This window comes from Oculina patagonica, chromosome 13 (genome assembly GCF_052425735.1).
Source record: "Oculina patagonica isolate OP01 chromosome 13, crgOcupat, whole genome shotgun sequence".
Lineage (NCBI taxonomy): Eukaryota > Metazoa > Cnidaria > Anthozoa > Scleractinia > Oculinidae > Oculina > Oculina patagonica.
In genome coordinates, this window is record NC_135770.1 from 13,728,454 (window position 1) to 13,744,254 (window position 15,801).

At 38.0% G+C, this 15,801-nt stretch overlaps 1 protein-coding gene across 1 annotated transcript; it reads left to right on the forward strand.

Annotated features, from left to right (window-relative positions):
- Positions 1-9: 9 nt before the first annotated feature.
- Positions 10-15,441, forward strand: LOC144635990 (dynein regulatory complex subunit 7-like). The gene is made up of 18 exons (XM_078495125.1): positions 10-168; positions 4,754-4,919; positions 5,476-5,601; positions 6,968-7,162; positions 7,553-7,711; positions 8,722-8,940; positions 10,061-10,183; positions 10,434-10,503; positions 10,752-10,880; positions 11,416-11,544; positions 11,746-11,809; positions 12,025-12,181; positions 12,395-12,610; positions 12,871-12,981; positions 13,233-13,343; positions 13,797-13,991; positions 14,260-14,399; positions 15,260-15,441. The coding sequence occupies exons 1-18, from the start codon at positions 104-106 to the stop codon at positions 15,339-15,341; spliced, it is 2,457 nt and encodes an 818-aa protein (XP_078351251.1). The 5' UTR covers positions 10-103; the 3' UTR covers positions 15,342-15,441.
- The last annotated feature ends 360 nt before the right edge of the window (positions 15,442-15,801 follow it).

Sequence of the window (15,801 nt, forward strand, 5' to 3'; positions counted from 1 at the left end):
TAGCATCTAGCATACTGGTTACCAAGCTGTCGTTGCCAAGAAGATTCACAACAATAAGTTTATTCGGTTCATTTTGTGTAATACTTCTTTCCAGGTTATTGATATGGAATCCCTACAGAAGGAATTAGCCAAAATTCAAGTGACTGCTCCAGATGTTAATTCGCTACCGTAAGTTTTGTTTTCTCGTTCCAGATTTATATAGGCGTATTAATAAGCTTATATAGCAACCTGCACACTTGTTAGACTTTACACATAATCTGGTATTTGACTGGCCCTATCTCCAGGGGTAGTGCGCTCGGCCTTCGGTTTGGAGAGTACGTTCCCTATTTTTTCCCACAGGGTTTTTTAGGGTTTTCGTACCGGGCAGCCGCACGTCGGTCATTACCAAACCTATACCAGCTATATACCATATGTAAAGTATGCTTATAGTAAACTAGTCTAAATGTCTGCTTTCTATCTAAAACAAACCAATTCTAGGTAATTTTTCTTTCTTTCAATGCTCGTGTGCCAATGAAACATGTCTTAGCTGGATCATTTTGCGATCTAAGTTCAAATGTATCCTACAGATAAAAGCCTGCTGCACGTTTTTAAGGATACAACCAGTCTAAAGTAACAAGGCATCTAAAGGCACCTTTAGCACACAGGTTCTTTAAAACAATATCAGTTTCTTATGTGCCGTTTTTTATCCGTTTATCTCTCCATGGCATATAACAAAGGGCCAAGGGACTGGCAAAATCTGTTCGCTATAACGTGGCTTTCGTTTTATCGTGGTCCTTTTCCATATGATTACTATTCCGGGGGCGAGGAATATCGTTTTTATATCAAGGACTTTGCTATCTGGAGGTTCGTTAATAAGTCCTCCCATCAGTATTGCTGTCACACAGAGTCATGTTTTATCCCGCTTCTATTGATGCCTTGGTTAAAAACTTAACTTTTAACCCCTGGGTAATTTTCCGCTGTAACATACACTGCAGGTTTTATTTTGCTAAAGGGGCTTCATCACGGATCTTAACAGTTTTTCAACGCAATTTCTTCCATGTTGTATCTGCGCATTTTCAAACTCTATTTATAGCCGTAGTTCGCTTCCTTTCCCCACATTAAGATTTTCTTTAGAACTGGATGTTTAAAGATAATGATTTAAGTTTTTCACTTGTCTTGCTGCCTACCATCAGTTTAGACGACAATTATCTGCAAAGTCCTAGTGATGTAGCCCCTTCAAGCCACTTTAGCTACTAGCAATGTCGTAGTCCTTCGAGTTAACCTGCTTGCATGTACTCATAGGGGTGATATAGCCATATATTTCAACTATTTTGAAATTTAACCTAGAAATTGTTGCATTGAGCACTCCTGTGACTGAGTGTCTCACATTGAAACCAGATTCATTTTCTCTTTGATACATTTCCTAGATAATTTACGCGAAGGTATCTATCTAGCTACATATGTATGGGCTCTATTTAGTGTGTGTGGTTTGCTTGGGGGGATACATGCCTTGCATGTATCTGTGGCGGTTAAGTCTAATGGTAGCGACTTCCCCCAAGCTTTGGGCATTGTTTCTGCCCTTTCATTTCTGCACCTGCCAATATCTTGTCCGATCCGGCGCTGGCTTACCCAGTGCCGGGGAGATAGGTGAGGCTTAGAAGGTCACGTGTTCAGTTTGACCGTCAATTTGACCTGCCAATACTCTTGTCCGTCACCAGTGCGGTAGTGCTGGAGATAAGTGAGGCTTTATTAGGTCATTGTATTTGAGGTCACATGCTTTTATATTGACCTGCCAATACTCTTCTGATCCCAGTGCGGAGCTGCACTGGAGATAAGTGAGGCTTTAAAAGGTCATGCAACTCAAAGTCGCTTGGTATGCCAACCGCAGGGATGTGTCCCCCCACATTACGCCAAACATGTGTGCGTCTTTTCTCTAATTATTGTTTGTCTTTATGGCTGCAATAATATTCGTTTTTAATATCATACCAAACAAGCTGTCAGGATACACAGCAATCACGGAACTGGGACATTAAGGCGTATTAATAAGCACACTTGTTTGCAAAAATCACATAAGTTTGAGCTTAACTTTTCTAATATTTTAGTAAGACAGTTTTACTACAGTAAGATAGCTTGAAGGACACGCTGTAAAAAAAGTATTCTACATTAATTGGAACTTATATTCCTGGGTGTTTGCATTTGTTAACAGCTGTGTCACATAGCTCTAAGTATTTTAAATTCCCTTTTTACATATTTTTTAATTCCTATTAATTGTGTCCCCAAATTAGTATGGGATTTTCCCAGGCTATGTGGCCTTGACACATTAATAAAGTTTATCTATCTATCTATCAAATCACAAAACACAATTCAGAGAACATTTTTGTTTTTATCTAACCTAGGATGTTTTGAAAAATAAATGCAAAGACCAGTTCTAAGTCGATAAAACTGATAATCAGAGTCTACTCTATCAAGAATGAAAACACTAATTGATATCAGCCAATCAGTGGACATTTTATAGTCATATACAGCAGAGCTGTCGACCTGCAACAACTGAAAACCAGAAGGCAATTCTTCATGGTCTCAGATCTGGAGATCTCATAGTCAACCTGGGGAATTCCGAATATTAATAAAGTGCACTCATTTTGTTTTGCTGAATTAGAAATCTGGTTACGTTGTACCCAGCGGTGTACATACTCAGATTTAAAGTGACCTACAATGAATCAGTGTGCAACAAATGCAGATTGCAAGACCTGTAGACTTGCAACATTTTTTGAGCATTAATTGAAGGCTTGAGCGCAGGAAACGCACTTTGTGTTTTGGCCAAATTGAAAATTGTCACAAACAACTCCAAATTTCGCACGCAAGTTCGTTTACATGTGCTCAACACTGCCCTGTATTTAATTTTGCTAGTCTTTCCTTCGTTTTCGAAAAATAACACATGCAAAAAGACAAGGTTTTTGCTTGCGCGGCGTCTTTTGACTTTTCTTTTGCAAAGGATAAACAAAGGAAACCTTTTGTTTCTCAAGATGATGAAGTCAGCTAAATTTTTAGGGTTACAGTCCTAGCCCTAACGCAAAAAGGTAACCCCAAGGCCGTAGGATCGGGGTTAGAGTTTCAGATTAGGGTTACAGACTTAGCCCTAATGCAAAAGCCTAGCCCTAACGCAAAAAAAAAAAGTTTAACGCTAACCCCAAGGGATTAGGGAGTTAAGCCGTTTCAAGTTAAGTTTAGGATCAGAGTCAGCCTCAACCTTTTATAGATCGCGCTTTTAATTCAGTAAGCTTTCACGCCAGTTTGCTTGCAGCTAGCTTTTTCTGCAGTCTGCTTGTGGTTAGCTAGTTTTTGTTGTTTCGGGCAAGAATATTTTACTCTGTTACCGTTAGCTGTAATTTGCCGAGGTGAAAGTGAAATAAAGACTGATTGTTGATTGAATATGTTTGCTCGTGTTGTCACATTATACTAGTTTTGCTTTCAGTTGAGTGCCGCCGGCTTGCTCTCACTTCTATCTCCACTCCTTACATCATCACACATCTACAAAATCCCGCGAAAACAAGATAAACTTATGAGGTTTTCGTTCGCACGAATCAATAGTTTGATTGATGAATATTTAATGAGGCACAGAAAATTTTTTGGCAAGGGGAGGTCCCCTGCCAAACCTATAAAGAATTTTTTAAAGTCTAAAACCAGGTCACTTCTCGGCAACTTTGTGGCTGCAGAACCCAAGCGGACCCTGTAAAACTCACGTTGACAAAGTTCCCGGCAAGAAACCTCTTGTTTTAGGCCTTCTATGCAGCCAGGCTCAAAACTACCTTGTTTGCAACGTTTTTTCCGAAGCACTAAACAGCGCTGTTGTACAAAACAAAGGCAGAAACATCACTCAGTTCTTCGAGCGATGCTGTAAACTTACGGGTATTCAGACTTAATGATGTCCTTCAACCACCTGGCAGCCGCACTTACGCTAAAACTAACCAAAGGCTTCAAATGATTTTCAGGAACAAACGGCCATTTTTTTTCTCTTTCCTCTCACGTGACACCTATCAGGTGACATCGCGTCACAATGACAGTGTTATCCAGTCCTTTTCTTAAAGCGAATCCTCAAAATGGTGGCTAGGAACTAAAAGCATGGCTCTGACACGTTTTTCAACCTCCCCGGACAGTTAAATAACGCTAGAAGGAAAGATTTACACGCGATGTGTCGAAAAACTCATGCTGCAGGCTGACTGTGGAGAACGTAAGCTTTGCAAAACGCCTTTGTTCTTTGCATACGTAATTTCTAAAAAACGAAGCTAGATTCAGCGAATTTGAATACAGATCAATGTTAAGCACACGTAAACGAACTTGCGTGCGAAATTTGGAGTTGTTTGTGACAATTTTCAATTTGGCCAAAACACAAAGTGCGTTTCTTGCGCTCAAGCCTTCAATTGTGTTAAACTTTCTATAATACAACTGGATTGCAAGTCTGAAGGTCTGCAGTCTTTGTTTCTCACAAACAGCACACTGAAGCTTTATGAAAAGGGTTTCCTCTCTTGTGCCTCAGTGATACCATCCCACCAAGCTTCCATAAATTAGATACCCCCAAGGCTAGGAGTCCAACTATCTTGAGAGACTAATGTAAGTGTGGCTGTATGTACCACATACATGTAGGCATACGTGGCTGTATAAGTGAGTGAGTGAGTTGTTTTGACAGCTCTTGAAAACGGTCATTAAATTCAGTTCATTTGAATAGCTATTTATTACATGTACCGGTTCTTACACTTAACTTTTCTATCTCATACAGATACAAAGATGTGGAAAATATTTCTCTTCCTAAAACCTACAAGTCTAATACCCCCAAGGAGAAACTTGTGTTGTCATTTTGCGAGAATTTTAGACGTCAATTTGTTCATCTCTATCGTGATCGCAAACCCTTGTTTTTAAATCCTCTTAATGAGTGTGGAATAGAGGTAATTAGCTGAGCTTTATGTATTTTTATAACTTTGTTGGGCCCTTTAAAAAATGGAATAATCTTCCAGAGATTTTATTACCCTGTGGCAGGGAAGAATAGTTAGAAAAGTTTGGGTGGCAGTTCTCTGCTGTAGGTTAAGAACTTACCCCCATCTCAGACTGGAATTTTCTCCCATAATTTAATATAACATCTGTTATTATTTTGGCACTTTTCAAAAAGACCTGATTTGGATATTACCAGAAAGCAAGAAATAATTATATAAATTTGAATACAAGGAAATTGTTTACCCTGCAGTTCAGTGATCTCAAAATGGGAACCCCATCACAGGCCTGGAGGGTCAAAAATGGAAACTCAACCTCTAATGGCACATACCCTAATAGTGTATGTCAGTAGTACCCCCACCCTGTATGTTTGTGTTTTCCTCAGTTTCCTACAATGTACATGTAATTGCAGCATGAACATGCAGCTGCTGTACTGTTTTCTGAGAAACCATATCCTTTACTATAAAACTCATGTACAGGTCTGTTATAATGACTACACTGTTTTGGTCCTAGAAATTTGTTTGCACTACAATTCGTCCAACACTTCTGCCATACAAAGAAGTGTATGACTACGATGGCTGTGCACAGTTTGTCTCAGATTATTTAACATTTGCTCCTTTGGATCCACCAATTGACTTGGTAAGTTTTCTTTAAGTTGAGTAAAAATATTGTATTAAGTGTAGTTGCCCTTTAATAAGTATACAGTCAACTCTCTCTAAGACGGACACCATAGGGACCGGCTCCAGCTGTCCGTCTTAGAGAGGTGTCCGCCTTATAGAGAGTCGAGCTAACGCAACACCAGAAATTTTGAGAAGATAAACCTAAACGGCTATACACAACGAATACACGTCTGTTATGAGTCGCTTACTTTAGCAAAACCTATAACGTGGAACAAAACAGTATCAGAAATTCGACTTGTTTGTTCATTACAAACGGTAATACTGTAAGAAGAAAACTACCTCTTTGGTGCCATATGCTTAAGGAATACGTTATAGCAGATTGTTTTGGGCAAGTTTGGTAAATTCTAAAGGCGCTGACGTACTATGCTAAATGTTGATACCAAGTTTCGAAGTATAATTCACTAAAAAAAGAACTTTTTGTGCGTGTCCGTTGGCAGTTTCAAAGTGTCCGTTGTCCGTCTTAGAGAGGTGTCCGTCTTACAGAGAGTTTTGTTACAGTAAAATGACTGAAAAACAGCAGGGACCATCACCAGGTGTCCGTCTTATGGAGGTGTCCGTCTTATAGAGGTGTCCATTAAGAGAGAGTTGACTGTATTTACTTACTTTGTCTGTGCAAAGTTAGTAGAGGTCTGTGTGATCAATGGTTGCCATGAGTTGATAATTAAAATTTGTTTTTCTGAGATCTATGTTTATGGCTGTTTGTATATAATAAAATAAAGTTAAAATGTTAAATAAATTTAAAGCATCATACATGAGTATTTTAAAATATGAATTGAAGTCCTTTTACTCTTCATCAATTCACTTTCATCATAGCATCCATGCAGTCCTCAAAAAACAGTCCTGAACTTAACTGCCTGGCCTTCAATTTGAGTCCAATCAGTTTGCACATTGTGTAATGTTCTTCAGGTCGTAAATTTCAATCGTACACATCCATCATTCATGAATGACAGTCGCATGTCTCCTGCACTAATCTCATCAACTGCATTTCATCTTCAAGGTGTAACAGTAAAAGTAACAGTAACAGTGAATGAAACTATATACATTACATTCTGAAAAAATTTGTGCACTCACACTTAAGAAGGTTGTAAATAACGATGCTCAGAGATGTAGCTAAGAAAACACTGAGCTGGCTCATCAACCAGCCCAGCTGGCTTTTCTGGCCTTGGCAGCTCTAAAAGTTTACCCAAGTCTTTGTTTTCATATGAAATTTCAGCTGGATCTAAGTTCTTTTTCAGCCGGTTAAAATAGCCAGCAGCCGGCCCTTAGCAACATCCTTGGATGACGTGAAAGTAATGATTGTTTTTGTTTTCATCTTTCATTGACAGCCAAGTACTCTGGTGTCTCCTACCACTGTCCTAAAATGCCAAAAGGGAAACTGCTTTGACTTCAGTGTCCTGCTGTGTTCGTTGCTCATTGGAGCTGGTTATGATGCATACTGTGTGTGTGGCTATGCAACCAGAGAAACAACGCTCATGGATGAAACAAGAGAAATATGTCCTCTTCTGAGAAAAAAAGATGAGGTCTGTTGATTGAGGTCCTACAAGCCATGTATTGCTAGTTTGATAACTGTTTTACTTTTATGAAGATGACTTGGAATGAAATTCCTTGCTGACTCAGCAACTTAGTAGAAAGTTAAGAGATTGGGCGGAATGATGTGATTGTAGCATGTCTGAAAAAAAAAACTCCCAAACTCCAAGCCACTGTTGATTGTGTTACTGAGGTGGTTACCATGTCCAATTTTTTTTTTTAACTTGTTACAACACTGATTGTGCACTCAGCTTCTACCCTTACCAGTAAGGCATAACTATATTTTCAGAATATTCACTACTGAGTTTTCTCTTGTTTACTTACAGTTAACATAGAGTTGCAAAGAAAAAAAATGTTAAGTGTGTTTTCCCATTTATTGAAAGGTAAAAAAAGAAGAGGTGAAAAAAGAAGTTCAAAAGTACACAGTAAAGCCTCCAAAGGATTTAAGAAGCAAGTTTGAAGCTAAAGTTGAAGCAAAGAAAAAAGCAGAAGAAGAGGAAAAGGAAAGGAAACGGCGTGAAGAGGAAGGGGCAAGAATAGCGGTAAAAACTAGGTGTTACTACTACCAGTCTGAAACCACTGTGACATATCCATGTAATTTAAAAAGCATTTTATATGATCTGTCATTAAAGGAGCTCTGTCAGGGACAACTTTGTTGTTCGTAATCTGTCTTAATCTTCGTCAGTCGAAACCATCCTTGGTTATTTTCGTGTTTCATTTACTCCTTTGTTGTTTTCCTACATTACACAACTATTATTTTGAGGTTCCTTCAATTTGGAAGTAATCAGAAAAATGACTTAAAATATCGTGGCCATGTTCCTTTAATGCACATGTATAAATAGCTTGCATGTGGATTTTGTATATTAAAACATAAGGTTAGTCATAAAGTTAGTCTTATAGTTAGTACAATGTATCTTACAATTTCCTACTTGATCATACTTCTATTCAGAATCAGAGGCATTTTGCAATATGCAGTCACAATGTTTTCACTGCTTTTAATTTACCTTAAGGTTACTATTTTTAGCGACTACTAATTTTAGCGATTTTTTCTGAGCAAGATTTAGCGACTATTAAATTTAGCGATTTCCCGAAAATTAAAAGCAAAAACATTTTAAATACAAAGCTAAGATGGAAATAAATGTTCAGCAATAGTACAAAGTCACTTGAAATTGAATGAACATTATCATTGTCAGAAAGAACAAAATGAATTGCAATTTATGTTAGAAAGTGGGTCCTCGTCAGGGAAATCAGTCATATTCTCCACGATGACGGCGATCCACGACCTCCTGATTTAATTTTGTATTCCTCTGGCGGGCGGGGGTATTAAATAACGCGTATTAAATTTCACCAAGACAAATTTTAGCGAGTACTAAATTTAGCGATTTTAGCCCAACTCGCTAAAATCGCTAAAATCGCTAAAATTAGTAGCTGCTAACAATAGTAACCTTAAGGTATTCTCTTTTCCAAAATCATCACTGTATAACTGGCATCCCAAGGTTTAAACAAAACTATGAATAATCTGATGGAGTTGTTTGTTTTATTTATGCTGCAGGAACTGGAAAAGCCTAAGCCCGACAAGTTGCATGGTTTAAGGGTGCACTGTTGGGTGCTAGTCCTGTCAGGAAAGCGGGAAGTCCCTGAAAGTTTCTTCATTGAGACTCTGACTGGAGCTTGTCATCCACTCACACACAATGCTTATCTTGGTATTGAAAGTGTGTGGAACCACAAAAACTACTGGGTTAACATGCAAGACTGTTCACATGGTGTTCAGGTACATGCACAACAAACATTTCTTAGCAACATTCAAATTTGGGTCTCTGTTTTTTTAAGTGTGAAGAAGATCATGTAAAAGGAATTACTGATCTTGAGGATTACTGGATCACAACCTTGCATGCCTGATTGTGAATTAGAAATTGGAAGGAGTGATAATTAACAAGCTCAGAGTTTCTATCAGCTGATAGTTGGTCAGGGATGAAGTCCTGAGTCAACTTTCAAGGGTTGATAGAGTGAACTGTTGAGTGAAAAGTTCAGTGAAAGTGGTTTATTTAGAGTTCTGGGCCAGGGCCGTGTTGTTCGAAAGCGGATTACACTAACCCAGGATTAAAAGTTAATCAAGGGTTCCTTTTCTCTTATATAAAAGTGTTTTTGATGCTTACGTTTTGTGGATTTTGGGATAATAAGACGGCAAAACTAAATGGCGAATTATATAAACAAAAAATCTCACTGAAAAGTTGAAAAGCTGAAATCAAAATTCGTGCTAATCCTGGATTAGCTTAATCGTGCTTTGAATAACCGGCCCAGGTTGTTCAAAGCATGATTAGGCTAATCCAGGATTAGTGTGAAATTTGGTTTCAATTTTATATTATTTTGTTGAGGTTTTCTGTTTATATTTTCGGTACCCCAGTTTTGACGTGGACCAATCTCAAACTTCACAAAACATTAGCTATGGAAAACCTTTTTAAACAAGAGAAATTAAAACCTCGATCATCTTTTAATCCTGGGTTAGTGTTAATCGCCTATCGAACAACCCGGCCCTGGTTTGTGATTATGGCAATTTTACTTGTACATGGAAATTCTTCCAGTTAAGGTCAAGGTTTGGAGACCTCAACAGTATCATCCCAACCAAGGTTCCACTATGAAACTGCCCTCCATAACCCTGCCCCCCCCCCCTGCCCCCCCTGCCCCCCCAAAGCCCCACAGCCCAGGAATACTCACTACCAGTATATTTCAATAGCTAACATATGTTGAAATCCTAATCAGCTATCTGAATCTTCACTTCTTGTTTCTAATGCATGCGAGGTCATTAATATTTTTTGTAGGCAGGCTTTTTTAACTATTTTTAATCCTCCAATTTTGGAGTTCTTACAACTCTTGCTACTTTTTCTTCACAGGATCTTGTGTATGACCTGGGTGATGCATCCAAGTGGGAGTTCATGTTTTCCACCACAGACAAGCCATTGCTAATGATCCCATCTGTGGATGAAACTGACCCTCTTGATATTGACGATGAAGAGGTATGTCTCTCTGAGCTCAGACATGCACAGAGCAGATAGACTGAAAAACAAAGAAATACTGTACATAATATACCATTGTACATCTCACAGAGTAAAAAAAAATACAAGCTAACAGACTTAGTGCTATTTAAAGCTGGAAATATGAGACAAGGAGAAGTACCCTATTGTAATTTGCTTTCTACTACAATGTTGTTGACTTATAATAATATTTAGCACAACTTTGCTACATTTTTGTATTTGTTTTTCTCAGAATGATGATGAAGGATCTGATTTTGATTTGCCACCTTCGTGGGTTGCCCCTGTTGAAATTTCACTCAAAGGTGACTTTTATGTATTTGGTAACAGTGTATTTTTTGTTCATAGTTATCTGCTTTGAACATAATTTTTATAAACAAATTAGCTGTTTTAAGTACTTTGATGGAAAATTATATATTATGTATGTATAGAATGGTTATTTCTTACACATATTCCTTCATGTTTTCCATACTAGAATAAATGCATCTGAAGAGGGAAAAGTGGATGAATGTTAGATCAATATAACCATCTTTTATTTGTATTTTTATTAAAGAATTCCAGACAAGATGTCCTTATGGAAAGAAGACAAAGTTGTACAAGAAAGCTAAGATAGAGAAGTTTGCTGAGTATCTGCTAAAAGACGGGCTTGTGTCGTGTTTGGCAAGTTACAGTGACTATGAGTGTGAGTAACAGTAATTATTATTATGCCACATTAAATTATCGTAATTGAACTTCCCCTTTCATTTTTGACACATTTTAAACCAAACAGCTAATCAGTAGAATGCAGCACCAACTTATGCAATATGTACCACCAAATTAAATATAAGGCAACTAGCAATTACGATTATCCTGAAAATGATAAATGAACAAGACTTAATTATTTGAACCAGTGCTTAGTAAACTGAAGACCACTACCCCTACATTTCTGTCTTTCTGTTAATCACATTGTTTTTTAATATAATTTGTGGTTTACAATATATCTCATTGTATAATTAGTGTGTTAGTATTTTATTTTTGATTTATATACTGAGCCTAAAACAAGCTCAGTGATAAAATGATAAAACAACTATTGAGCTCGGTTCTCGCAAAAACTTGCGCAGAACAATAATTATTTGTTATTATCGATAGTTGGTTTTCTTGCTTCTTGTTCACTCACACATGCTACATTATAACGTGTTTGAAACCAAATAAAAAGTTATTAACCGGTTTGATTTCAGTGAAAGATCTTGTTGAGAAAAGAGAGGTGTACAAACACAGGATTGACAAGCTGGAGACTAAAGTACATAACATGACCACAGGACTTATTACAGAGTTTTTTGCTCCTGGCAGGCTGGACTGCCTTAAAGGTTGGAAACTCTACCATTCAGCAAGTAACTTCATCAGTTGACCACTTCTTATGTAGACTTTCTCAAAGTCTTTCGAAGCGCGGACGCTTTCGGCTCGTTACGCTCGCCTATAGAGGGCACTTTGGTGCAAGTCTATGTCTTATGATGTCAGTAGAAAAACGTGCTGTTTTGTTTTCAATCTCTTTTTGCCTTTTTTTGTAGAGCACACCTACAAGGCAAGTTCACCTGGTCCAGAATCCGATAGAACTATGTTATTTTACTCCAGGTGGGATGTCTTGTTGTTTTAACTGTTTTTTACTCCCTTTGCCTGTGGCTTGGGAGGAGAGTATTATACTATTCACAGCCTGTTATTTTCATACTTTTTTTTACTTCTCTTCAGCTGATCAGAGCTGCCTACTTGCATGAGATTCATCAGTGTACAGTTGATAAATAGACTATAGTTTATTTCAACATTTCCTTACTAAAATGCATTATTTTTAGTGCCCGCATTGACGGACTTGTTAAGCGTGAAGAGTCGCCTGAGGAGATGACGGAGAGTTATGTGGATAGAGATGACTTCATGTACTATCGGCAAGTTACGTTTGGAAAGAGAGTGAAAAAGTTTGGGCCACAGGAGGCCAACTCAAGACCTATTGTGGTACGTTACCTTACCGTGTTCTATGCTAGCAAGCGAGCGTTAGTTTGTATTGTGCATTGTATCCTCGATGGTAAACAAGCGATTAATTTTATGCATGTTTACCGCTTATTTCATTCTCCTGACCCAATTTCACTTTGCCACTATCATCATTTTCTTCTTTTCATATCTAGTTTGTTACAGTACTGCAGAGTAAAGATTGTTTCTTTTCAACAGAAAATAGTTGAGAGATTTCACCGCAACAAGTCCAAAGAAGCAAACGAAGATGTTGCCGAGAGAGTTTTCCTTGTCTCTGATGAGAGAATAAACTTAACATTTCACTTAGAAGACAACAGAGTTACAGCGTCCACAAGGGAATTTATCCGCCCGCCGCACACCACAGAAAAGGGAGGAACTCTAACAATGACCCCTGATATGACAACAACCTTTCAGGTGGGTTGGATTCCTGTGCTTTCCAGAACTGTAAGTCAGGCCAGGGCAGATAAGCTTGTCAATAACACGTGAAGAACGTAGAACAAGGGAACACTAGCGCTCTAGATTTAAGACTTACTCCATAGATCACTTTTCCCTTCTTTTTCTCCCTTGGAAGATTTTAAGTTGGTTTTTTTTTTATACTTTTTAGCCATAGAACGTTTTTCATGTTATCATAGCACAGCATTTTTGTTTTAATCAATCACATTTTCTGGTAACAGGTGGACCCTCTCATCAAACCACATAAAAATTTACATGTTTATGAGATGTTGGTAGAACTTGTCGATGCTGAGGAACAGAGCACCAACCAAATACGAGCATCAGAAGAAGAGGTACTGTTGTTGTTTTTGGTCCTTAATGTTCTCATGACGCATGTTGTCTACAATTTGCCCTGGCGAATGTGGTTTTAGGTCAAACATTTTTTGCGACTTTGTACCCAGATGCTAAAATGTTCTCATGACTTTTTGCCTGTGACATGTAGCAGAATTTTGATATGAAAAGAAGAAATATGAAGAAGACTATGTACTTTAACTGTCGTCAATGAAAATGAGAAAGTAAATTTATAAATGTTTTTTTTTTTCAGGTGAAGGAAATCCTCCAGCTTCGAATCAAAGAAGAAGCAGCATCACAACTGAGTGTCTCTGTGTACGATACAGAGAGAAACGAGAAGGCCAAACTACACCGCCAGGAATTGGTAAAACACGCACTGAGCATATGTTCCCTAACATTGCAGTTGTCAATGCAGTTAACAGACATGCAACAACGTACTGCATGTTTTCTTATTTTTTAGTTCCTGAAGCGTTCAGTGACAGTCGCATCCTTAAAATGTGGACAGAAAGTGTTCACACCGACTAATAGGTTGTAGCCCAAAACAGAAATTATTTCTTGACAACTAATATCTGTTCATTTGCGGCGAGCTTGGAAAACGAAGGACCTGTGAACATTTGAAACTGTGAACATTTTAATTTACGGAAAACACGATTTTCAGCCCCACACCGATTGTCATTTCATACATAAAAGGGTTAGTCTGGAGCCTATAAGGTAAGCCACTGAAGCGAAATTGTAACAGGAGCGTCAAGAGAAAGAGACAGACGTTTGTTGTGGACTGTTGGTGCTAACCATTTTATTTCTGACCTGTTGACACTAGGAGCGTAAGGCAGCAGAGGAGGCAATGAAGAAGCATGAATTGGAGCTTGATTACTTGGCGCCATTCCTGGCTCAGATTGGTGATCCACCTCACATCAGCAGACAAGAAGCTTACAAACTGAAAGAGGAATGTCTTCAAGATCTTAAACACCGCCTCATTGACAAGGCAAATCTTATTCAGGCCAGATTTGAGAAGGTTTGTATTGTGTTTGGAGAATATTTTTCCCGTTGGGGGCTTAGATATTAAGCACAGTAGTTTGAAGCCTTTACAACAAAAATATATCCAGGAACTTGCAAACTATGCTAAGCAATGTCCTCGAGGCAATAAAACGTGAAAAAAAATTACTACGGAAAGCACCATTTTTATATTCTATCTAATCCAAACATTTTAATTGGAAAGGTGTACTCTAAAAGCCTAGATAGGGGAGCTACTCTGCTGATTTTTCCGTTTTACTTTGGAACAGGAAACACAAGAATTACAGCGCAAACAAAGTTGGTACCAGCAGAATCAAGTGTCCATGACAAAAGAAGACGAAGAGGAATACCTCAACTACTGCAGCGAAGCCATGTTTAGAATTCACATCCTTGAGCAACGCCTTAACAGGTATAACTCATTTTTAGAGTTTTTGTACTTTTATACCATGCCATAGAAAATACAGCCAATCAGAATACAGGAAAGCCGTTGTATATTCGTTTAATTTTGTTTTTTTTTGTTTTTTTTTTTTTACGGTATTCAACCCAACCTTCCCATCGTGCGCTGCGATTTTATTCTCGTTTACGAAATTTAGTAAGCGTATATTTTCTATGGCAGGATTTTTTAGAACGCGTAAAATATCCGCGCGCATCATCTTTAAAAACCATCACCGACACTTCACTTGAGAATGATATTTGAAACATCGCAACGTCGTCGATAATCTTTAACTTTAATTGGCCAGATACATTTAATTTATTCATTAGACTCGGATTTACGGAACTCGTAAAATGTCCGTCGTATTATCTATAAAACTACGAAATAAGGTGTATCAGTTTTGTCGCAAATTAAGAGATCTTTTTCAAGGATAATAAATGATGAAAATAGAAAAAATATTGCTAGTTAAGTAGAGCTTTGACTGCGTAAAAATGACGTCCAGTAGGATTTTACGAAAACTTAGTAAGGTTTGGTCAGATTTGGATTGTTTGCAAAAAGATTCTACTCGGGTGCGGTTGTCAGCAAATAATTTTTAATTGTATGGCGCAACACCTTCTGGCATAGCGGATTTTGGAGTGTAATTTGGTCCCAATTGTCGTTCATATCAATGCCCAAATCTTTTAAAGACCAAAGCTTGCTATGTTATGTACATATTATAACCAATCAGTTTAACAAACCGGCTTTTGCTAAATGTCGAGACATCTGTGCTAGACTTCAGACTCTAGACTTCTGACTTGTGTGTTAGCCTAACCAGTGGACATTTCTTTAAATTTTAGACACAAGGAACTGGCACCACAAAAGTATGTTCAACTGGAACAGAAACTCAGGAACGACCCCAGATTGGCCGAGTATCTCTGATCTGCTTGTACGATGTCAATATTTGTATTATATGTATATCTGGTTTGCATTGAATAAAAATAAATAAACTCTGAATCAAGCTTGATTCAACCCCAGCTGTATGCATGTAGTGTGCCCCATATTGTTGGTAGGTGAACAAATGCCATTTCTTTTTTTTCTGACTCAGTGGTAAAAATTAAAAAAGTTAATTAAAATATAAATAAAACAGTTGTTCCAGATCAGGAAATGATCTGGGAAAGCTGAAATTCTCGAGAGTGAGGGCAGCTTATTTCGAGTTGGGGAAAATTTTTACTTCGCAAAATCTGACTCGTCCCCAGTCGTCTCTTATTCGAAAATTGCAAGACGCGAAGATTCCCTCCTAGACTCATGACGGACTCAAGAGACGACTGGGAACGAGTCGGTCGCAAAATGCAACAACTTTTTCAAGTGATGTTATCGATGCTGTCTTTGACGTCAGAGT